Source organism: Punctularia strigosozonata (assembly GCF_000264995.1).
Source record: "Punctularia strigosozonata HHB-11173 SS5 unplaced genomic scaffold PUNSTscaffold_14, whole genome shotgun sequence".
Taxonomy (NCBI): Eukaryota; Fungi; Basidiomycota; class Agaricomycetes; order Corticiales; family Punctulariaceae; genus Punctularia; species Punctularia strigosozonata.
Window position 1 is genome coordinate 135,440 of NW_006767446.1, and position 14,688 is coordinate 150,127.

Consider the following 14,688-nt stretch of genomic DNA (forward strand, 5'->3'; position numbering starts at 1 on the left):
TTCGTGCCTGAGCACCCTTCAGCCTCATATTGCGGTCAAAAGTCAAACATAGAGCGAAGCTTAAACCCTTGAAATGAATGGAATTGATAAGACTAAGGTGGCCATGAACGAGAGCGGTCGCGAGGGGTCCTGAAACTCCCACCACTTTGAGTGCACTATGAGGACCCCTGCTGAATATCTGCTGCTTGATTCTTGGATCTTCCCGCCTGACACCCGGTTGTGAATAACACTACCATGTCCTCCCAGATGACAGAAATAACGCGACGCTTCGATCAACCAGTGCATGAGGAGACCTTTAAGCTCGCGTCAGACGCGGGATATCCGGAGAACTTCCCTAGGAACGCCAAATGGTTCTGACTTCGCATATGAATCACCGCGCTTTCACCAGGTAACATCGTCGCGTGCTTTGCAGGTGTCCAGATGGTTCTGTGTTCCTGGCCCAGGCGGAGAACAGGACGTTTCAAATCATTGACCGGTGCGTATCGCGCCTCATTGTCTGTTACTCCCTCATTTGACGCCGCTCACAGCACCACGGGCAACCTTACTCCCGGTATGCCATGTCGCCGCTGATCTCACCCCACGTCGTTCATGGTGATTAAGATGGCGGCGGCGCCCGGACCATTTTGCGTCAACCAGCCCCGATCTTGGATTATCTGTGGTATCCAATGGCCTCCCGTCTAAACCCAGCCGCGTATTGTTTCGTTGCCTCGGTAAGGGAGTGTCCTGTGAAGCTCCTTGATGCTTCAGATGGCAGGGTGAGATGATCTCGCCAACCTTCTCACAACGTTCCCAGAATAACTGGCTCAGTTACGTGCCTCGTATAGCATCGTCGATCACCGGGAACGGCACATTGCCCCTCATAGCCTTTCTTTCAACGCCATCGCGACAAAGTAAATACCTCTTCAATAGTTATTGACAGCTCCTCATGGTACTTTAATAGGCTGTACTGCGGGTTTGAAGACGCCATCGAGGTGTTCGACGTGCATCGACCGGGGCAAGGCGATCGAATTGCCACCTCTCCAGCGAAGAAGTCCAAAGATGGCCTCAAGGGTAAGCCAACTTCTTCCAGCGGGTGAGATATCATTTGATCAGATCACAAGTCGTCTGTATACAGGAATCATATCGGCGCTAGCGTTCTGCCCGTCGTATGACTCGGATCTCTTCGCCGCTGGCAGCCTGTCGCCCGCGTCTGCGTTAAACTCGAACATCGCGCTATTCTCCGCAGATACGGGACACGCTCTGATGTTCGTGGGGACCGATACTACCGAAGGCACCTCTCATCCCTCTGTTACCCAGGTGTGTGCTTGTGTGCTGCCTTTATCTGTAATGGTTCGTTGAACATTGTCGAAGCTCCGATTCAATCCCACGCAGCCTCATATCCTCTACGGCGCCTTCCGTAAACGTGATGCCATCTACAGCTGGGACTTAAGGGGCCACGTCTCTGCTCCTGTCGCCGTATTCCGCCGAAGCAGACCAGCGACAACAACCAGGCCGCCGGCAACAAATCAAAAACTGCTGTTCGATGTGGACCCGAGCGGGCAATGGCTCAGCGTTGGAGACGAGGTGATTCTCTCTCGCACGATACTCACGCCGAGTACAACGTCCTGAAGTTGGTCCGAAAAGGCAGGCTCCATATCGACATTCTCCCTGACAGGAGCGCCGATGTCGACAGATGAAGCGACCGTCGATGATGCGCAAGAGGTGCCCCCCGCATCGGTGTTCTCGGCCCACAACGGTCCGTGCTTTCCATCTTCGGTAACGAATTCCATTCTCTGAACACATGGCGCGCAGATGCTATTGGGTCTGTCGCCTTTCATCCATGGGAGCCCATGCTGTTGTCCGCGTCTGGATCGAGGCATTTCAGCACCGGGCTGTCGTCGGCGGTCGGCGCAGCCTCCGACTCCGACGAATCCTCGGACGACGAATCCAGCAACACGAGCGCAGAACATCAGACAGGCCGGTCCTCGTTCGTCCGGCGCCGTCGATCGAAACCCACGCCTCACACCAAGGATGCATCGCTGAAGCTTTGGCGGTATGGCCCTGTCGGCGGGAATGTTCCGGAGGAACTGATAGAGCCAGCTCGCGAGGGTGTTGTGCAATGAACCTTCTCCAGGATCACCTTGCGCGTTTTCGTGTTTTCCCAGTTCCTGTCGGCTTTTCAATGTTGCTGTGGACGGCGTCGAGGTGGACGTATCGACGCTCTGTAGGTATTGACGAAAATAGCGTATGCACTCATTCGAACACCCAAGTGCGCAAATTCGTGGTTTTGGTTCTGCTCAGTGCAAGACCGACAGTCATTTCATGCATTACATATTCCGAATATATTCGATGGAACCTGCGCCTCCAGCAAGTTGATGAAGTCGTCCAATGGAACCCAGGTCAACGACGACACAGGCGTTCCCTCGTGCATGACGCGGACTCGCAGCCCGTCTGCCGACGTTTTCCACACCTGAGTGTCATAGCAGTCAGTCAGCAGTGGTTGAATCAATAATCGTGTTCAGACGCACCTCCATGACAATTTCGCTGCCGAGAGCCGGCCACCTTAATGGCGCGAGCTTCCCTAACCCCAGGCCGGAGGCCAGGCGGATCATCGACCCGTCGTGGCCAACGTATAGACGGCTTTTGTAGGTCTCGCTTCCGGACTTGAAGGAGCGGAAGTTGGCCGCGAGCTCAGAGAACATCACGCCTAAATACATGCGAGGGATGTTGGTCAGCGACCGTAGTGATCGCATCCAAGAGACGTGGAAGAAGTGCCTTACCAAAGGTGAGTTGGTTATACGTTGTAGCATTCTCCGCGGCGTTCCAGATGTAGCTGGGTAATCAGGTTCAGAGCGATGGCAAGCTACCGAGTAGGCTGGATTGACTTGTACTCAAGGTCCCCGAGGGCATATACCCGATCCGCGTCCGTCTGCGAGACACAGGCGCCGCTCGTGTTGCATGGCAGAGAATGCCCATGGCACGTGCGGGAGGTGAAGGTGTCGAAGTAGTGGTCATCTATACAAGAACGTTCGCGTCTTTCAACGCTGTTACGTGCCGCCAAAGACGCCTGTGCTCACACCAAGACGTCCATGCGCTCATGTTCGCCGTTCCAAGCATGTTGCCCAACCTATCGGCGAGGTCTTGGTTGGCGACCAAATGGTCCGTCCACGCAGGCACAGATTGGTATGCGTCACGGATGGCATCCGCAGCCGGGCACGAATACGAAGGAACAAGCGAGTCAATCTGACGACGAATCAGCACGAGTGCGACGTAGACCGAATCTAACACTCACATTCGAAGGCTGCGTCCTCAAGGGCCACTTCTTGCTACTCTTGACAATATTCGGGTCCATACCGAACAGAAGGCCGCTCGCGACCTGCTGGGTCCGGTCCTCGGTGGAGGTCCGAATGTACATGTCTTTCTGGTTGACGGTCTTAAGGAAACCCAGCTTGTGACTATATACCGACCAGAAGTCCTGCAATGTACGGCTTCAGTCAGCGACATCGCCCTTGAGATACACGAATCGCGCACTTGACCGTGCTTCACTGCGTCTGCAAGCCCACCCGCCGTGAACTGCCCCGCGTCGCACGTCCCGTTCCAGATCTGGCTCAAGAACGGGTGATCCGCCGGTATGACGGTCTCGTGGAAGACGACTGCTGTTCCGCTAGCGTAGTTCAACTGGATAAAATCACTGCAGTCCCACCCACTGAAGGGGTTCAGCACATTCTCGTTCGGGTAAAGGTTGTCGGGAGTGCGCTATGAAGAAGTCATACTATCAGCGGGAGGATATCTCGAATATGTGACCGAAGGGCGAGCCTTGTGGTGGCGAAACATGACGTTCATGTACACCAGCTCGGCATCGCCGGTCTTTGGCTCGGAGTAATGCGCGACTTTGACATGGGGCGCGTTGCAATAGTTGTACGTGTTCCACGGAAGACTGGATGGGGTGACGGACGAATTGTATACGCCGGTTGTGCCGTTGACTTGAGCAGCGACCCGCAGGTTCACCTGCGACATCAGCATGGACGCCAGCACGAGGAACATCGGCTGCATCATGGCAGTAAGCAACGTACGTGCCCGTCGGAACGTCAGAAGACCGTATACCCCCTGCTCCCTTCTTATATCGTCCCCGGGCGGCCTGTCGATAAGCAAGGGCAGGAGGGGCGAGGGTGCGTTGCGCGTCGCGATCACGTGGGTGCTTCTGATGGATGACGGCGTCATAGGGCGGGCGCAAGCTCGGCAGAAGTCGGACGAACGGCCAATGTTATCGAGGATATTGCAGGCCAGGGACCACAGGTGGTAAAGATAATAGGCGCGTAAAAGCCGAGGTCGGCGAGAGAGCAGGTATAGCAATTCCGAGGTGACATGGCGGAGGCCGACCAGGACCCGAGAGCTTGATAGCATCATGGATCGTATTCATGTGTGTCGACGTTCGCCATGCATCCAGGTCATCGCGCACGAGTCAGCTTGTGGGACAGAGGGAGAGCCATTTGGGCTTCCACGGCAAGGGGGAATGCTCAGCGCAAGAACAAGAATGTATTGTGTGTATTGCATTAGCATGACCTGCAGAGTACATGCATGGAAGAATGATGGGCACGGTATCTAAATATCTGGGAAGAAGTGGCGAAGAAGTGTGGTAAGAGGCGAGGCTCCTGGATACATATTGATATATGCGCACCTAACGAATGCCAAGTATGATACCTGGGCCCTCACTTCAGCTTGCTGAATAGTTTTGGTGCGACGCAGTTCTGCGGGCGGTATAATCAGCATGTTATGTGGTTGACGGCGTTGGCCGCGACTCACATCCACGCAGTGCATCATGCTGGGATACGGAAGGATGTCACTAGGGTGCCGACTCGTTTCAGAATGTCGTTCGCCACTTACTGGAAGAGCTCCTCTACACAGTCTTCGTGCTTGAATCCTTCTCCGGCGGAAACCTTCTCTTGGCAGTGAAGGAAGTGCTGGGTCAGAGGTGCGCACTTCGCGCTCTGCTGGCACTCTTCCCGCAGACCGGGGTGGATCTACACAATTGGATGAATGTGTAGTTAGCTGGGTCTGTCTCTAGCAGACCGTATTTCAAGTTCGGCGCGTACATCCTCAGGTTCCTCTTCCTCCTCTTCGGCGGCGGGGCTCTCCTCCTCGGCCTCTGGCTCCTCCTGCGCGGACTCCTTGTCCGCCTGACCCTTATCCTCCTCCGCGGGTGCGTCTGCGTGCACAGTGCCCAGGAAAGATGAGAGGAGGTCCGTCAAGCTCATGTCGAGTGTAGCAACTGGTGAATATCCTGCTCAAGCTTTTCGGAACGGAACGTTTGGTTCGCAGACTCTGGCCAGCCCCGACGCCGTCCGTGGGAATAGCACCATAACAGGAAAGCACTGCCCCCCTTCCCAATTCGCGCGCCCTCACTGGCTCTCGTCCCTTCTCCATGTTTTATACACAGAGGCTACAGACTAGACTACTCAAAGACGCACATTCATGCACCCAGCTGAATATATGTGGCCCATCGCTCTGGTGGCGCTCCGCTTTCTCGTAACTTTCGTATCGCCGCATCCAACGCGTACGGAACGGCGTCCATGTCGATCTCCTCGCCTCTGAACAGCGCCTGGTGGACTTCCTTGTATACATCAGGGCCGTCGATATCGTACATTTCCATGCGTATATTGCTCATCAGCTCTCATCTTCAGACGAGAAACAAGGCCCGCTTACCACATAGTACCAACCACAGAACGGAAACCGGCGAACAGCATTGTCCCGGCCAGATGTATGATCTCATCGGGCAATTCTTCGTCTCCCGCTGCCGATTCGCGCGTACTGAGGAACGCAAACATGGCGTGTTGCATCTCGATGCGCGCTATGTCGGCGACCGTGAGCATCCCGTCTTGAAGAACTAAGCCGCTTCCCAGAGGGTCATCGGCTCGCTGTTGCGCGTGGCATGCAAAGTGCACAATGGATGCTTCACGCAGCGCCATGGATACCTCCGACACTGTTCCTTATGAACCGATCATAGACTTGCGTGGATATATTGAAGAAAGCTGAGCCACTTCCTCAACCGTCATCGGCAGCGGCGCTACGCCTGGGGCGCTTGGTTGAGACAGGAGAGCGACCTTCCTGTTCGCCGAAAGACTAGCGCCGTTCTCTTGGCGTGCGTCAAGTAGAGCACTGAACGTGGGCGTATAGGAAGAAACTGCAATATCGGAAGCGCAAACAGGCTGATCTCCCTCGTAAATGCCCGCGGCGTGCAGCGGTAGGAATTCAAATACTCCCGTAGGACATCACCATATGCGAGGGCGTCGCTCGCCTGCTTTGTACTGTGAGTAATGTCAGTAAGCGTGTCTGTGGCCGCCAGCGTGTAAAATAACATCACCGAATATCGCAGTGTGTCGAAGACAGGATGAACGATGCTATCCCAAAGCTCTGCAAGCAAATTTACGAATTTGCGGGAGTGGCCATACGTGGTATGGCGTGCTGTCACTTTGAGAACGGCCAAATGCTCGCGTATTGCCTCCGACGCCGATGGCCGACAATGCTTGCGTATCGTCTGCCGCTCTATCCATTCTTGAGCATATCTGAGACATGTTCCAATGCTCGAGTGCGCGTGTTTTGCTGCGAGTGAGTGTGCTTGCATACAACGATCGAGATTCTCTTTGTCGCGAGTCAGGACGAACTGCGCGCGCAAATCATGCGCAAGGCGACTCGCGATCGCGGAATCATCGGGAAGGAAGCCTTGTGCGGACTTCAACGCGATAGTTCGGTGCTCGATTGCTTCTAACAGCAGATCAGACCCGCCGCCTAAACATGACCGAGCGTGGAGAATGTCGGCCATCGTATCGTGCAACTCCATCAGGTTGAGTCCACCTAGCATACCTGTTGAAAGCGCGGCTCGACAGTGTTCCGTAGCCGCCTCCAAATCCGACAGGCAACTACTGAGCTACCCTCTCTTGGATAGCGCTCTTCCGGCAGCGAGAAGAGAATTCGGATATGCTAGTGCACCTGGAGGGTGCAAACGCAACAGTTCTTCGCTCGCAGCCAGCTCTTCTTGGAGGTATTGTGAGTCGCAACTCTCTCCGAAACTGATCCGCACTGCAGACTGCACGTGGTACAAGTCGCAAATGATGAGTAGACAATTCGAGAGAAGCCAGTCGGGTAAGTCTAGTTCCCGACATTGTTGAACGAGTTTCAAGGCTTGCGTGAGGTCCGACGGAGCGCCAAAGCGCTCAAAACGGCACTTGATTGCGTGCATCGAGCAGCTTCGAGAGAACATGCTGAAGGAGCTCTGAACGGGATATTCCTCCATGGCAATCTGTAGGATATCGATAGATTCATCCAAGTCGCGGACATTTCCTGTTGCATCGCACAACACTAGGAGCGATATGCCCAAGGAAGAGCGGGTGAAACTAGGAGCTGCGATCCCCTCTGTTATTTCAATTGAAGTTCTAAAAAGAGTGATCGTTTGGGGCCGGTCCTGAATGCTTTTATGATGCCCAGAGGCATGGGCTCGTCCATTAAAGTAGCCTGCGACCGGTTTGGACAACGGTTTTGAGCGTGTTTTACAACGCAGTTGGACTTGATAAACTCGTGTCGATGAGACAGTCACAGCCGATTCCTTTGGCGGTCTCAAATGAACTCCACGCGTAAACGGACACGAGCAGCGCCAGAAGGCGCGAACGAAGAGGCTCCAGCCACGTTGATGTAGGCAAGTTGTCATGAGAAATTTTGGTCAAATGGCGACACGGGCATGGCGTCGGGGGCGCAAGATCGTCAACGGTACTCCCTTCATCTGCTGACCCCCCGTCTCAATCGCCATGATACATACCGGCCTATACCAGATGCCTTCTATCTGCCGACGTCCGACACAAATACCAGGGCCTCATCACGCGGCGCCCTTCGCGAAGGCAGGCGAGCCGCGTCGGGCATCATCGACAGCATGGTCCAGCTTCGGAACTCCCGCCCCGATGGAATCCTATCATCTAGTATCTCCAGGAGACGCACGATATATACCCACCGTCAGCATAGGCTCCCCACAATGCGTCGGTGTGGTTCTGTCGACGTCCTCAGGCAGCCAAGATGATTGCAAGGACGAGCGTATTCCTCGCCGCGTTCGTCGCGCTAGCCTCTGCACAGTCGCAATGGTATGTGCACTCTCTATCGAGCTTCGTGCCAGCTACATGTCATGAACGTGGTATTGATACACCTCCGTCTTCGTCTGCAGGTGCGGCAAGAACTACATGGCGACGCAGCCCATCGTCCCTCCGGGCGGCAACTTCCCCACCCCTGCCACGTCCTCCAGCCCTCTCCTCGCCCTGCGCTGCGGCCCCGCAATCAAACCATACCTCGTCTCTGACGCTCATGCAGGCACCAAAGGCGCCATCCTCGTTGATGCGCCGATCACCTTCTCCCACATCGCCAACGCCGCGCCGATCGCCCTCCCGGGCCACCCTTCTTCCCAAAAGCTGGACGTGACCATCACTCTCGCCGGTCACGGCACCCTCGCGCGCGCCTCGGTGCCGCTCAACGCGTCCAAGTTCGAAATTCCCTTCTCGCTGTCCGGCCTGAAAGCCAGCACGACCCCGCTGGACGTTACCTGCAGCGCAACTCTCGGCAAGCAATCCTTCAAGGCGTCCGCCAAGGTCCCCTTTCTCCCGGACAACACCAATGGCAGCGTCACGAAGCTGGACATGCGCACGGGCGGGCTGCTCGCTAAACCCGCGACGGGCGCCGACGGGCCTTACGCCCCCGTCTTCCCGATCGGGTTCTACACCTCCTTCGGCGGCTTCCTCGCAGACAACCTCACCGCGCTCGACGATATCAAAGCCGCGGGTTACACCGTCGTACACCCCATCCCGACGTTCGACAACCTCACCGCGCTCGACGTCGTCGTCACGCGCATGCAGGAGCTCGGTCTCTACCTCATGTACGACATGCGCTGGACGTACACGAACCTCACTGGCGTCACGGAGGAGGTGAATCGGATCAAAAACCGGCCGAATCTCTTACTGTGGTACACCGGGGACGAGCCCGACGGGTGGGAGGATCCGCAGAACGCGACCCAGCTCGCGTACGACACGATCTACGGCCTCGATTCGGGCTACCACCCCGTCAGCCTCGTGCTCAACTGCCAGGACTACTACTTCACGGAGTACTCTGCCGGCGCAGACATCGTGATGCAGGATGTGTACATGATCGGGAACAACCTCACATTCAGCTCGCAGTGGGGCACGGTCTGCACCCCAGATGTACGTCTCTTATCCCCTTCCCTCCATCGCTGCTGCTGATACGTCAATCACTCCAGTACGGTGACTGCGGGTGCGACAACTGCAAGGGCGTTTTCGAAGACATCTCCGACCGGATCGACTCCTTCCACTCTCGCCAGCAGATCCTCGGCCGCGAACTCTCTCAGTCCGTCTGGACTGTGCCCCAAGCCTTCGGAAACGACACGTACTGGAAGCGGTACCCGACCGGAGCAGAGTACACCGTGACCGCCGCGCTCGCGATCAACCACGGCGCGACGGGCGTCGTCGCGTGGGATCAGCCCGCGCCGGACGACTTGCTCGCCGCCGCGTCCGCGCTTGCCGCCGCGCTCGAGCCTGCCAAGGCGTTCATCTTCAGTCCCGAGGCGGAGTACGCGCAGAGCGCCACGGATCGCGTCGACGTCGCGTCGTGGACGGTCGGCTCGCGAGCGTTGCTCCTCGTCACGAACCTCAACTACGAGGCGAAGACGGTGCCTATTCCGGCGGCGCTCCGTGCGGCGGCGAGGGCTGAATTGAAGCAGGTGTTGGATACCGGGGCCAAGATCGTGGGGGAGAACATCGTGCTCGAGAGCGTAGGGACCGGCGCGTTCATACTCGGTCGGTAGTGTCTTACGTGGCGGGATAGAAAGTAGCGTAGTCCGTCAAATCCGAGTGAGGGGCGCAAGACTTGCGCGCCTTCTTGAACGAAGCAAATAATGAAGTGCACGAAGAGCGGTTGCTGTCCACTAGGAGATGACAAGCGACGTGGATGTTTGATCATATAGTCATGATAGTCATAAATTCGTGATAGATATACAAACATCGATGACAATTTGTAAGGGCAAAAGGATGAGAAAATCCAAGAAAGCGCAGTTGTGGATAACAAGAGAGACGTTGGAAGGCACAGAGTAAACCGGCGTCATCGATTTCCTCTGGATCTCGGGCGTAGGACAGCATTGCGACAGCGTATAAGCGAAGCTTCATGAGAGCGATGCATTGGGGTAGACTCGTAATAACGTTGTACGAGACGAACTCGAAAATGTGCTGCAGGTCACGATCTGTCAGTTCAACCAGCGATGGTCAGCGGTGAGCCCCTACCAGAATCTAATTGTCCCCCAACCTCGCCCTATTGGGCGCAGGGGTGGGAGAGCCGGTATTGGATCGTGTATTGGCGCCGGACACCACGTCGAACGGATCCGGTGGAGGATCCCCGTTATACAGCCGCGAACTGCGTGTTGCCTTCGGCCTGGGGGACCTGATGTTGAATTCTGGAGCCGTCGTTCGCGAACCATCGCCGATGCGCCCCTCGGATGCGGATGCCGGCTGGCTGTCTGAGCTAGAGCGAGCCACATCAAGCGTTTGCGCCTCGAACTGCTGTCTGATACCTTTCAATTCCTCGTCGAAGAGTTTGAGAACTTGCGCGTGTATAACTCCGGGTGTGAGATCGTTGTACGTCCTGTACGAGAAAACGAGCAATTTCCACCAACTCAGCACGAGCGGTTGCAAGCATATCAGGTCGGGATGGAAGGCTTTAACAATGTGTTCTTCCATGTGGTCAGGCATCGTAAACAGGGCGGTTTTGTTGGCCTTCAACACATCCTCCGCCGACGCATCGAATAAGCAGTAAACGATGTTATGCAGAATCTTTTTCGCGACGTCGTCTTCGGGCGGATCCTTGAGCAGTTCGTCGCGCCATCGACCTTTACCTGTGCGTGTGAGGCAGAGGTAAACGAGAACCCAAAAGAAAGATTCGATGTCGTGGATGACACCCTGTACGACTGTGTTGCGTCCGAAGCGGTCGGAGTATGTCGATATCGCAGGAGCGATGAGTTCCCCGCTCATGAACGACAGCGTACCCTTGGTGGATTTATGAGGCTGCAACACATCCGAAGCAATGACTGAGACCTTACTGTGCGCATCATAGCATCTTTTGATCCATCATCCGTATCAGGCCATGATCTCTGTTAGAGACTCAATGATCAGGTACCCTAGAGCCGATCCTGCACTTACGCGTCTTGGATCGGAATCTGGCTCAGGAATAATGTAGTCCGGAATCTGCGTGCAGCATCAACTTCTGTTCTAAAGACGCTTGAGGTTTGGAGACGTACATTCTCCCACACAAGTCGAGCCTCTTTCAAGAACCGCAGTGCTTCGAGTGGTTCAAAGTAAGCTAACAGCTTCAATGTGGTATCCTCCACAACAGCCAGGCCAAGCCTTTTCTTGATAAAGGACAGCACATCCTCATAGTCGTCTGTCTCCGCGGCCGGGAACTCGATCCGCGTCTCGAATTTTTTACCGTGATTAAGATCAGTGAGACACCTCACTTTGCCGTCCTTGGTCTCTGGTGTGATAATCATGTTGTCCGGGTTGATATCCCGGTGCAGGACGCCAGAGAACCACAGGTCTCTGTGCCCTGCGAGTAACAGTCACGACCGACGAAGACATGCCCGTAGAAGGATTCATCGTACCTTCGATGGCGTCGCGCATGGCCCGCGCGAGAAGAGGGCCGTCATTGAAATGTTTGATGACAGGGCCATGTGTAGTCATAAGGGTATACGTCCGATTTCGCGCCTGAGGCGTGTATCCCTTTGAGATGGGGAAATTGCGACCGTTCACTACGGAAATATGGACGCGTTGGTCGTTCACATTCACGTCGTTAGCAAGCTTCTTCTTCCGATTGACGTCCTGTCCCGGTTCCAAATCCTTTGGTTTCGCCGTTATGCCTCGCCGGATCGCATTGAGAGTGTCGTCACGAGGATAAGCAGTTCTGGACCACTTAATATGCTGTAGTTTTTCGACCGTCAGTTCGGCCAGACCCCCTGGGGACAGGGGACATCTCCAAGTTCGGGCCCGTGGAAATTTCGCCAAGTGATCCTCAAACTTTCACAGTCAGACCCATGAGTCTCCCACGGTCAGTAATTGGGCAAAATACCAGAAGGGGACAGGGGACAAATGGGCGAATAGGTTTGGTTCGCAGGTAGGCGGGACAGGGGACGAACTTACGGTCGAAAGACTACAGTGTACGACGGGGGACCCATCGGGTAGATTGCTAGGCCTCGATTCATCGCGCCACATCCGCTTCAGGGCATACATCTGAGTCTATAGACAGTCAGCAACGGCGAAGAAGACGGGGAGGAGTGACATTACCGTACCATGTCGGTGTTCTTGACATTGTAAACATACCAGCCTGGCATGTTTACAATGTCAAGGACACCGAGACCGTAGTCCCGCTGCCGCACATCGCCGCTGAACGCGCGAGACTGAGGGAATCCACAGTGTCGAATTCCTCCACCTCTCCATCCGCTGAGCGAACGATGATCCTCCACTGCGTCTGGTAAATGGACTTGCCGAAGTCGGCTGGCACAACGGATGGAGCCAACGCACTGACACACACCGAGGACACGTGTATTTCAATACAGCTATAGACGCATCTATCCATGAATAGGTTACTAGATCGCAATTGCGTGTAGACTAGATAGAACTGGTTGACCCTAAGCTGACGTAAACGTACGAAACAAAGATAGCAACTTGTCAAGACCACAGGCACGTCTTGTGCGATACCCTATCGCAATCCTGTACTACAACACGCACTTCGGTGGCCCAGAAACGCTCTTGAGCTCGGTATGTACTTGCGCTGTCCTATGGCCAAGACAGCATCAACATGTCAAGACAGTACGATTGCCGATAGCCCGGGGAGATCGATGAAGATTACAATCAGAGCAAGGTGGTGCCATGATACCCTCGGTATCCCGGCTGTGGGATAGCATCGTGACGATGAATAAGTAAAGCACGGCGCGAGCGAAGCCGAGGGGAAGGCTTGTAAATTGTGTTGTCCACGGCGACCTCGAGGATGTGCTACCCAATATGATCTATCAGCTCAACCAGCGACAAGCAGGCTTAAGTTCCTACCATAATTCAGTTGTTCTCCACTCTGGCCTTCTTAGGCAAACGGATGTGATGACCGTTATCGTATTGTGCATGGACGCTGGGTACGGGCTTCATCGTGCACGAGACATCGTCAACATGCCCCTCGGATGCGGATGGAGGCTGGCTGTCTGAGCTAGAGCGAGCCACATCAAGCGTTTGCGCCTCGAACTGCTGTTTGATACCTTTCAATTCCTCGTCGAAGAGTTTGAGAAGTTGCGCGTGTATAACTCCGGGTATGAGATCGTTGTACGTCCTGTACGAGAAAGCGAGCAGCTTCCAAAAACTCAGCACGAGCGGTTGCAAGCATATCAGGTCGGGATGGAAGGCTTTAACAATGTGTTTCTCCACGTCATCCGGCCTCTTAAACAGGGCAGTTTTGTTGGCATTCAGCATTATCTCCTCCGACGTATCAAAGAAGCAGTAGACGAATTTATGCAGGATCTTCATTGGGACGTCGTCTTCGGGCGGATCCTCGAGCAGCTCGTCGCGCCATTCACCATTACCCGTGCGCGTGAGGCAGAGGTAAACAAGAACCCAAAAGTAAGATTCAATGTCGTGGATGACACCCCGTACGACGATGTAACGTCCGAAGCCGGGGTGGTATGGAAATCCAGGAGAGACGAGTTCCCCGCTCATGAAAGACTTCGTGCCCTTTGTAATCACATGAGGCTTCGACACGTACAAAATGCTAATCTGGACCTTACTGTGCGCATCAGAGCATTATCTGATCCATCGCCCGTATCGGGACACGACCTCTGTCTTAGGTTCAGCAATGAAAAACCATAAAGCAAATCCTGCACTAACACGTTTGGGATCGGGATCAGGCTCAGGTACGATACAGTCTGGCATCTGAGTGCAGCATCAACTTCTGTTCGATAGATGCTTGAAGTTCGGATACGTACATTCTCCCACATATTTCGGGCTACGGCCAGGAAATTGAGAGCGTTGCGTAGTGTGAAGTCAGCTAACAGCCTCAATGCGGTATCCTCCGTGATAGTCAGTCCAAGTTCGTTCTTGGCGTTCCTGAGGAGGCTCGGTTTATCCTGATAATTGTCTATATTTGCGGCAGGGAACTCGATCCACTTCTCGAATTCATGACTGCAATCAAGGTCAATGAGATACCCCACTTTACCGTCTGTCTCTCGGGCGATGATGATGTTGCTTGGGCTGATGTTTCTGTGCAGAACGCCGGAGAACCACATGTCTCTATGCCCTGCTAAGAACGGTCATCTCAATGAAGATGTACGCGTAAGAATATTCGTGCCTTCGATGGCGTCGCGCACGGCGGTAGCCAGAAGAGAGACGTCCCTGGTACGGTTGACGATGGGATTACGCGTTGACATAAGGGCGTACTTCACTTCTGGGTATCGATGCTGAGAGGTATGCCCCGTCGAGATGGCAAATCCCAGTTTCCGATTTCTAGATGCGGACACGTTGGTTATTCACGTCCGGATCGTTCTGTATCCCTTCCTCGTATTCTCGTCGCAGATCCAATTCTGAAGGGCCGCTCGTCTTAGATTCGTCACGCGCACACGTCGAACGCGATGGTGTGGATAAG

The 14,688-nt window shown here is 54.8% G+C and overlaps 6 protein-coding genes across 6 annotated transcripts; 2 read left to right on the forward strand and 4 right to left on the reverse strand.

Moving 5' to 3' along the window:
* Window positions 1-234: 234 nt before the first annotated feature.
* Window positions 235-2,339, forward strand: PUNSTDRAFT_146018 (uncharacterized protein; the record flags this gene model as incomplete). Its single annotated transcript, XM_007387439.1, has 10 exons — window positions 235-350; window positions 413-475; window positions 528-550; window positions 601-710; window positions 808-890; window positions 941-1,050; window positions 1,115-1,296; window positions 1,351-1,563; window positions 1,624-1,735; window positions 1,792-2,339. 10 exons carry the CDS (start codon window positions 235-237, stop codon window positions 2,100-2,102), a joined length of 1,323 nt encoding a protein of 440 aa, XP_007387501.1. The 3' UTR covers window positions 2,103-2,339.
* PUNSTDRAFT_74980 (phosphoglycerate mutase-like protein) lies at window positions 2,300-3,996 on the reverse strand (the record flags this gene model as incomplete). The annotated part of the gene is made up of 8 exons (XM_007387440.1): window positions 2,300-2,449; window positions 2,508-2,686; window positions 2,760-2,812; window positions 2,865-2,994; window positions 3,057-3,222; window positions 3,272-3,454; window positions 3,511-3,735; window positions 3,784-3,996. 8 exons carry the CDS (start codon window positions 3,994-3,996, stop codon window positions 2,300-2,302), a joined length of 1,299 nt encoding a protein of 432 aa, XP_007387502.1.
* A 509-nt stretch (window positions 3,997-4,505) lies between these two features.
* Window positions 4,506-5,252, reverse strand: PUNSTDRAFT_146019 (Non-heme 11 kDa protein of cytochrome bc1 complex). The gene is made up of 5 exons (XM_007387441.1): window positions 5,073-5,252; window positions 4,864-5,000; window positions 4,783-4,801; window positions 4,658-4,727; window positions 4,506-4,589 (listed from the first exon to the last, which is right to left on the reverse strand). Exons 1-4 carry the CDS (start codon window positions 5,232-5,234, stop codon window positions 4,689-4,691), a joined length of 357 nt encoding a protein of 118 aa, XP_007387503.1. The 5' UTR covers window positions 5,235-5,252; the 3' UTR covers window positions 4,506-4,589; window positions 4,658-4,688.
* Window positions 5,253-8,040: 2,788 nt separating this feature from the next.
* On the forward strand, window positions 8,041-9,913 carry PUNSTDRAFT_146020 (uncharacterized protein; the record flags this gene model as incomplete). The annotated part of the gene is made up of 3 exons (XM_007387442.1): window positions 8,041-8,105; window positions 8,186-9,209; window positions 9,266-9,913. 3 exons carry the CDS (start codon window positions 8,041-8,043, stop codon window positions 9,827-9,829), a joined length of 1,653 nt encoding a protein of 550 aa, XP_007387504.1. The 3' UTR covers window positions 9,830-9,913.
* Window positions 9,914-10,307: 394 nt separating this feature from the next.
* On the reverse strand, window positions 10,308-12,397 carry PUNSTDRAFT_137788 (uncharacterized protein; the record flags this gene model as incomplete). The annotated part of the gene is made up of 7 exons (XM_007387443.1): window positions 10,308-11,060; window positions 11,114-11,164; window positions 11,214-11,258; window positions 11,312-11,616; window positions 11,672-11,987; window positions 12,207-12,302; window positions 12,356-12,397. The coding sequence occupies 7 exons, from the start codon at window positions 12,395-12,397 to the stop codon at window positions 10,308-10,310; spliced, it is 1,608 nt and encodes a 535-aa protein (XP_007387505.1).
* A 721-nt stretch (window positions 12,398-13,118) lies between these two features.
* Window positions 13,119-14,332, reverse strand: PUNSTDRAFT_137789 (uncharacterized protein; the record flags this gene model as incomplete). Its single annotated transcript, XM_007387444.1, has 4 exons — window positions 13,119-13,781; window positions 13,835-13,885; window positions 13,935-13,979; window positions 14,033-14,332. 4 exons carry the CDS (start codon window positions 14,330-14,332, stop codon window positions 13,119-13,121), a joined length of 1,059 nt encoding a protein of 352 aa, XP_007387506.1.
* Window positions 14,333-14,688: the final 356 nt, after the last annotated feature.